The following is a 9,327-nucleotide window of genomic DNA, read 5'->3' as shown; positions in this document are numbered from 1 at the left end:
GGATATTACAAATATATTATTTATTTATAAGTGAATGATTGTTCATTTATTTAGTATTTCAAAATTGTAAACAATGGTCAAGTATAAACAACATTTTGGGATCTGATACAATCTTTGTACACTTCAAATCAGTACAACAAGGACAAACTAATGATCTGAATAACTTCAGTGATAATTAGATATATTACAAAAATCACGATTTAAATGAAGATTAAAAATACATTTATCTCCAATCATAGATGACAGTTATTTCCATTGGCTGATCATTAAGTAGTGGTCTATTTTAAGAAGTTTGTAATGAACCTGGAGTGAGTATTAATTAGCTTCATGAAATTTAACCATATCTTGATCTGATCATTCATAACCTTCATACAGTTTACTCATATGCTAGTGAGCATTGGTGATTGATATTCTTAGTGACTAGTAGTATAGTATTTATTTTAGCCACTTAAGTTTATAAATGTTTGTAGCCCCATAACTCACCCTATTACAACTAACATTGATTCCACAGTACACGAGCGGCGCTTTGAAGACATCTTTGATGAAATGCCTTCATAGGTTACACTTTACAACCATGAAGTAATGCCAAGCAATCTGTAGTGCATTCTTCATCTTTCGATACGCTGACACATCTCTACCGTACTCTAGGTTCAACAAGCTGACAGAACTCAAAACATTGCTTTGCTACGATGTTGATGTTTTGTCAGGCACCATCCCATCCTGAGATAATATAAGTAGTCCAAGCTGTCAACCACCATCGTTGTCAAGTTTTAAAACAATGTTTTGGTGTTTTAGTGAGATTAACACACTTTCACCGAATAAATTTCTGCTAGTCTCTACACTTTTCAACATTTTCACTCCAAATTAAGATGTTTTGTGCTGGAAATTGATTAAACCGAAGAGATAAAAAAAGAAAAATTAATAATAACTGTTGGTCTAAGTCCCTGCACATTTTCACAACTTTTTTAACAGTTTTTTGGTACCCTTATGTAAAATTTCATGTTACATTTTCTCTCCTGATCCGCTAGTTGATCGTCTGGTCTCTTTAAATATCTTTTTCTGAGTATTTTAACTAGTTCTGTGTTGTAATGTTTCCACTGTTTCTGATCATTGTCAAAATATTATTCATGAATTAGTAACATAAAACTACTCCATTAATTAGTACATCTTCCTAAAACACCGTATTAATAACAGTACTTAAAGTCAGTCAGTCATAACGTAGAACTTCGTACGTACATACATCAGTTCGAGTTTCCATACCACATTAGCACAGAGATGCAGTTGTTCATTCAAATCCCATGGTGGTAGAAGTAGTAAGAGTATAAACATTATGTGAAAGATTAGGGTTTGAAGATGTTATTGAAGGAGTATAATCCAGTGAAGTAAATTTGAAAAAAGAAAAAGGATAAGATAGTACCTAAAACTTTTTCAAAATGTATTACACAACTTAATTATAATCTTCTATCGAACTCTTTATTACAACAATCATCGTTAGTTGTATTCTTCAGTAAAAGGCTTTCATTTCTTCATAATCAAATATAAACTGATTTAATCTTAGACTGTTACAATAGTTCATAATCTTGATTACAAGTCTGAATGGAAATAAAGAACTATTTATATTTAGTATTGCATCATGAACTATTGTCAATTGAAGACCTTTTAAAAACCAGGGGTAATTAAATTATTATTGCCTTTTAAATTAACGTGACGCCTCAACAGCTCGCAATCAATCTGAACAATTTTCTGTGTTCATTGGATTAGAGGATTGATCAAAGTAACTCTATATTGTATTTAGGTAAAGCTCTCACCTCCACGCTTTAGAATTTCCTAGCTTCTTTTCAAAGCACACTGGTTGGAAAATCAAAGCTAAGACGAAACAATTGTCCAATTTCTTCCTAGTGTTCTCTAGCTGTCGCCATTTCATAGGGTTAACTGTCTTGATTGAAATAGTTTTATTCTGAAATTAATGGGTGGATTCAATGGGGCTGGTCTATTCAGTGATTGGTTTGCCTTCCTTGTCCTTGACGGGTCTCTCTGGTTTACCATATTTCCCTACCAGTCTCTTCGTTGTGTCATATAGTTGATTGATATTCACTTGTCTTAGTCTTTTCGACTGTCGTCGCAAGACCTTCCACAGATTTCTGCTTGTCAGCTTTAATGCTCCTATTCACTTGTTTGTTTGCTTCAGCGTACTAAACTTGTGCCTTGACTTTCTCTGCTCGTGTTCGACTGTTGTTAATTGCTGTCTTCTTTTCTTCAATCTTGTCCAGGGTTCCCACAGAGATCCATTCTTTATGATGATGCTTCTTTGATCCCTTTCCAGTTGTCTTCCATGGTAGTTTCTTCTTCCTTGAGTAGATCTTTTAAGGCTTCGAAACTGTTGTTGAGAGTTATCTTCAATTCCTTGAGTTTGTTAGTATCTCGAAGGAATGCTGTATTGAACCTTTGTGATGCTGTTCCCACAGTTGTTCGGTGTTTCTTTAGCTTCAGTTTCATCTGGGCCACAACCAGCTGGTGGTGATCTGAAGTTATTTCGGCTCGTCTCCTGGTTCTCACGTTTTTCTTTGACCTTATGAACATTTTACTGATGCAAACATGATCTATCTGGTTCTTCGTGGTGTGATCCGATGAGAGCCATGTAGCTTTGTGTATGCGTTTGTGCAGGAATATTGTGCCGCCTATAACCGTTTGTTGAATGTACATCAATTTGCAAATCTGTCGCCATTCTCATATCTTTCTCCCAGTCAGTCCATGTAATCTCATGATATATCCATCATTCACCACTAAAAAATCTGGCTACTAGTGTTATTACTTCAATAAAGTGGTGCTTTTCAGTAAATTATCTTCTTGTGATTTTAAGATGGTAGAGAGATTTTCGGTGAATTCCTGTTCTCTAAACTCTGTAATTTAGTTGTGGAGCTTCCATAGAAGAAAAATCCAGATATGAGACATTTAAAATAAATATCCAGATATTGGCAGGTTAAAGGTCAACAATAACTAATCATGGTTAAGTTCGAAAAGATATGCTACTAGCTTTTTTAGGGGTTTCAAATATTTCACTTCTAAAAGAATTTTTCGCTGATGATGATGTTCAGAAAAGCAATGAAAGCTCTACGACTAAGTCATCCAGTCCAGAAGACGAAATCGCACCGCAATATCTTGTGCATTCGACAGTTTCCCATTGGAGTTTTTTCCAACTGAACAGTGTAAGAAAAATGTGATATGAACACCGGGAATTTATTTGTTTACTGTTCAAACTCTTCACAACATCCACAAAGATTATATTAACATTATAAAAAAAGGCTTCAATTGAAGTCTCGATTGTCAAAGCGTAAGAGTAATTTTGATATGTGTGGGAAAACGATGATACTTTTGTCAGCATTTTATAACTTCTAATGTTCTACAAAGTGAACACCGAGAAGTTTGTGTGAAGTTTATAAAACATTTAGTCTTTTGAATTTGTACATCTTTTGTATCCCTGTCTTTGTATACTAATAAAGTTCAACTAATACAGTTCAACCACGTCTGTTGTGAGATAACAACTCACTGAAGGCAATTGGTGAATGATCGCTCATAATTCGTGGATCGGTTGAAGTTAGACATTAACACCGTTGGATGTCGGCTCAGTGGTCTATCGGTTAAGGGCTGTGGCTCAAGACTGGTAGGTCCTGAGTTCGAATCTCGCGAGTGCGGGATCGTGGATGCGCACTGCTGAGGAGTCCCATAATAGGACGAAACGGCCGTCCAGTGCTTCCAGGTTTTCGATGGTGGTCTAACTTCAATTGACTCATGATTTCAACTGTGAGAAAAAAGTCTAAGTTATTCACATATTGCTTTTATATACTCTATTACATAAGTGAAAATCAAATTATTATAAATGATTCTTATCGTTTTGTAGCGTCGGCGTCCGGTACTGAGATTGCATGCGTTTAGTTAAGTTTCTTTTCATGTTCTCATATGATTCTTGATATTCCTTTGAACAACTAGTATCTGTTAACACTAACGATTATTGTAGTTGATCAACTAACTAATTAAACGTTGTTGTACTAACTGATACTAGTGTGTATCAACCACTCACACCTTCCGTAAATCTAGATTGTTCGTGTCTGTCTGAACAAGTTACTAAAAAAAGTGTTATTTCTCCACATTTAATGCCAAACAAGCTTTGCGGTTATGAACAGATACCTTTAATAGATCTAGATTATTTGTTTGTGATTCTCATTCACACTTATAGCATAAGGTGAAAGCTATCGGTATCCATCTTAACAAAATGAACCTATGCATTCATAAGAATTTTATACAGCCATTCCCTTGTACATTTGCCATCAACGTGGTCGACATGAAAGTTAGTTATAAATAACTTATTATTGTTCATTCTTCCTTGGTTACCAAAGTTTTTTGAAATTTTCGTTAGAGTTCTTGCTCTTTCCCAAGTATCGTATTTCACTCCTCATTCTTACGCAATTATCGTCACCATTCGACTTGTTGATTTTCTTATACAATCTGCCAATTCTAAAAACTACATTTTCTAATCCATTCATTTATTAATGAATATCCTTCCGAATGTTAATCACTCAATCCACCTCATCTTCTAATTACTTTGTTACATCGTTCGTCTTTGCTTTCATAAACACTTCTGAATTAGTAATATTGCTATGTAACATAACACTTAATTTGGTATCGATCTTATTACTATCTATATGAAGGTAGAGCCATGAGGAAAAGCTAATTGGGGATTAATGTTTCTTCTCCCTCTTCGTCAGCTCTAAAAAAGCATCCACATACACTTAGCGCTCCATCTAACTTGATACGATCAAGTTTTGGATTGGAAAAGATGAGACATTGTAGCAATAATTTTACACACACAAACACAATTGCAAAATATTTTGAAAGTTTATAGAAAATTTTCATGAGACCTAGTATTGATGACTGGTGATATCTAACATTTATATCGTTCACAAAGTTATTCTTAACTGAAGTCGATCTCTCGAGCTCATCAACAAACCATGAAAGCCAATGTAATGAAACAAATAGATAATTTAAAACAAAAAAAGAAATAAAAATAATTCAGAAAAGAAAATTTTTTTTATGTCAATATTATTCACTAAAGTTATTTATTTATTTGTGTACATAAATATTGGTACAAACGGGCACCGAATACATATGCACCACACAAGTTACTCGATTTGTGTGCGGGCTGTGACACTGCCTGGGTGCCCAAATTGAAGCATGTGATTTTCTTAAGGGGCCACACCCAGAGCCTTCAACCTAAAGGTCTAATCCGCAAGCTCACTAGGACAACGTCAGTAGATACAGTCTCATGGTAGCCGGTGACCGATAATTGGTTCATACGCCATTTGTTCCTTAAGGATACTGGAGCCCATGTGCACCATTGGTTTGGAATCAAGGTTTTCCAGCTTCCCTGGGTAGACCCTCCGTATCCAGCAACCCGGTTAAAGCGCTGGACATTCGCTTTTTGTCCTATCAATTTTGTTAACAACAATAATGCCACGAGAAGACCGTAAGTAGGACTCTCCCCACCCTGGACCGTACCCGGGCTATTTACTTAAGCTATACAATCCTATCTGTAGTGTGTGAGTCCATAGAAAATAGAAGGGAATTGCATCTTCAAATGAAGATTTCATTTATCAAAAATGGTTACGTCTAGACCACTAGGAAACCTCCACAAAACCCACTTCTGATAATAATAATCATAAGCTCACTAGTGACTGGCTTTAAGAGATATTTCTTGGAGTTCTAGTGAGAAGCAGTGGCCAGTGGAGTTCAAGCAGGTCTGTTGTGAGATATCAACTCACTGAAAACAATGATGGACGGTTGCTCAGTTTCGTGGATTGATTGAAGTTATACATTAACACCGTTTGATGCCGGCTCAGTGGTCTAATGGTTAAGCGCTCGCGCGCGAGACTGATAGGTCCTGGGTTCGAATGTCTATGGGCGGGGTCGTGGATGCGCACTGATGAGGAGTCTCAAAATAAGACGAAACGGCAGTCAAGCAGTGCTTCCAGGTTTTCGATGGTGGTCTAGCTTCAATTGACTCATGATTTCAACTATAAAATTACTAAAATCTCTAGAAGAAATCACTTCTGATCATAAATACTTGTACCTTCTTGATGATGGTTGTAGTAGTCCTCCACGTTCCAGCTTCGTACAGTAGGACTGTCTTGACGTTCGTATTGAAGATGTCGAAGAAGTTTCCATAATGTTCTCCTGTCCACACTGTCAGATGCCTTCTCATAATCAATGAAGTTTATGTACAATGATACGTTCCACTCAACTGATTACTCGACGATGTTCCGTAGTGTCACAATTTGGTCTGTACACGACTGGTCCTTCATATGTAAATAAATAAGCGTTTACATTAATGAACACAAGTTTTTGTTGACAATTAGAAATAAAACTTGTTGATTCATACTTCTAAGGAGTCCCATAACAGAAGGGAACAGTCGTCCAATGTTTCCCGATATTCACTTTTTATGTAACTAAAATTATTTCGTGGTATAAGCTATAAAACAAGTAAGTGGTCTAACAAACAGGATGATACAATTTTCAGTATTATGATCATTTTTAAACTACTTCAATCTCATTCGACCAGCTTACAAAATATTTTCCCTTGTGCATTATCCAAGCAATCTAGATTACATTTCATCATCTTGCTCACGTTCTACTGATTCCATGCTTACTTGATAATGTTTCTATCTCTTAATAAGTATATCTCGTTAAGTTAATTCGTAACTGTATATATTATTAATAAACTGGGTTAATTACCAAGCTAATGAATTTATTGTTAAATTGAGTGTAACTTTTCAAACAAACTATATGTACAAATCTTGTGTCTTTTCTATTCATCTTATTTCTTTCTTTGGTTTGTAGATTTATTTTTCCCATCTACAACAAACGCGACGACTACACAACGTAAAATTCCTAAAGGTGAAGTACTCGAGGTTATACAAACTCCAAAAGCGAAATATTTACGTATTAGTCGAACTGGTGATTTGTTTATTGTTAAAACCAGTGGAACAACAAATAGTAATTCACTTCCTACTGAAAATAATACTGTTTCTTTGGATGAACAAGAAAATACTACTACTACTACTGACAAACAAAAAGCGCCTAGTGATACAGTGAATTCAAATACTACTTGTCGAAACTCTTCTAATAATTTACGATCCACAGTCGCCACTACTACTACTACTACCACTACTTCTACTACTACTGCTGGTTCAGCAGATAATACTGATACTACACTTCCTGGAACATTTGGCTCATCGTATGAAAACAATCAACAACATTCTCAGACACGTCAGAAATCATCTTATTCAACAAATAATTCTGATTCTAATATCTCCAGTTACGATAATTTGAATAATAAATCGGAAAATAATGTTCCTAATTCATCTGTGACTTATTCTAACAGTCAACCTTTTAATTATTCTCAGTCATATAATCAGTCTAATACAAATATTTTCCAACCATTTACCAGTGTAGCAAATTCAGCTTCAGACAGTGGTAGATTAGGTTATTCAAAAGATTCACATTTCTTACAATCTAATGTTTCTCCAAAACGTGCTCATTCATCCAATGAAACATTCACTTTTGATCCGGGCACCAAAGACACCCGACAATCTTACGACGCAGAATCGTCTAATTATCAACATCAAATGTTGAACCGGCATGATACTACTACTAGTAGTAGTAGTGGTGCTAAAGAAGATCACAATAACACAAGCATAACCTATCCTAATCAAACATTTTCTTCTCAGGATCCTTTCCGAGCTCATGTGCAGCGTACACAACAGGTTGAATTGTCTTGGCCATGCTCAACGTGCGGACGTACTATTTCTACAGGTTGTACTTGTCGTTTAAATTCATCGAATATAAACCCTTCAGTAAGAACTATTTCTAGTTCACCGGCAATTAGTGATCCGAATGCACAATCTTCCAGATTTAGACCTTTTACTAATTGTACTGCTCCTTCAGAATCGTTTCAATCTGATCATGCTAATAATAAAAAAAATTTCCCATCATCTGTTAATTATCAAACAACTGTCAGTGTACCATATTATCAAACACAAAATGTTCCTTCCTCCTCAGCATCATCATCATCCGCTTTATCATCTGCTCATCGTCAATTGCAACAACATCAGTATTTACGTACTGCTGAAGATGTTGCACGACAATCGGCCCTGTCTGCTACAGTTTCTAACATCACTAATCCTAGTAATTCTTCATATCAGTCTACTTATCAAAACCCAACACGAATAAACAATGTCAATAACGACAATAGTACTACTAGTGTTACTACTACTAATAATAATAATGGTAATAATAATCATGCCCAACATCCTAACTTATCATCTGGTCATCATCAGGTGAATACTTTACAAAGTCATGTATCTATGATGCAAGATTATTTTACACAATTAACAAATCAACGTCCACAATTATCATCTTCATCATGTTCATTAGATTTACAACGAGCAGGGTTTGGCGGTGAACAAACTCCATCTCATGCTGTCGCTGCAGCAATGCAACAATATTTAGCTCAAAATAGTCAGAATCATATGAATATCATCAAGCAGAATAATAATAATAATAATTCTGCACATAATCATCAAACTAGTCCAGAAAGAAATTTATCCAATTTAAGAACATCGTTCGATCCAACTGTACATTATCAACAATTCCAATTGGCTGCTGCTGCTAAAGAACAGCAACAACAACATCAATCTCATCAACAACAATTATTGTTACAACAACGTCAACAACAACAACAGCAAAATATTGGTTTTGTTGAACGTAGTCAATCATCACATCATCATAACTTACCAGGTCCAACTGTTGCTTCTGTATCTTCGTCTCCTGTTGCCGCTGCTTCTTCTTCAATGTTTAATCATTTACATTCACAAGCGTTTCCTAATTTTCATTTTCCACAATTTTAATTGGATCATCATAATTTTGTACGTAATTCTTGGGGGTTTTTTTTGGGGGGGGGGAAGAGAAACAAGAGCAATGTTTTAATGTTATTTCAATCAGTCGTTTGTCCATTTACTCAATATGTGTATGTGTGTGCTTATCATATACACAACTGAGAATATTCTTGTTACTCTTTTTCCTATACTTATGTAGACACCATTGTGCAGAAAAAATATGCTATATTCTTGCAAACAAAGCGTAACGGTGTTATTCATTTCTAAAGCCCCCCGCAACCCCCCTCCACCCCACTTTATACGGTTCTTTTTTTTATACATAAATTGCACACTTAAACTATCTTCATTAATAATAAGTATTATGAAAGTGAAACAATAA

The 9,327-nt window shown here is 35.3% G+C and overlaps 1 protein-coding gene across 1 annotated transcript in view; it reads left to right on the top strand.

Annotated features, from left to right (window-relative positions):
- Nucleotides 1–8,960, top strand: part of Smp_001180 (hypothetical protein) — a gene marked incomplete at both ends in the record, with an annotated part of 64,869 nt that extends 55,909 nt beyond the window's left edge. Inside the window, one exon of the mRNA XM_018795179.1 lies at nt 6,892–8,960. Coding sequence (XP_018649517.1) covers nt 6,892–8,960 — 2,069 coding nt within the window. The remainder of the gene's footprint in view (nt 1–6,891) is intronic.
- Between the last annotated feature and the right edge of the window lie 367 nt (nt 8,961–9,327).

This window comes from Schistosoma mansoni, chromosome 1 (assembly GCF_000237925.1).
Source record: "Schistosoma mansoni strain Puerto Rico chromosome 1, complete genome".
Taxonomy (NCBI): Eukaryota; Metazoa; Platyhelminthes; class Trematoda; order Strigeidida; family Schistosomatidae; genus Schistosoma; species Schistosoma mansoni.
This window is presented reverse-complemented; position numbering and strand designations above follow the sequence as displayed.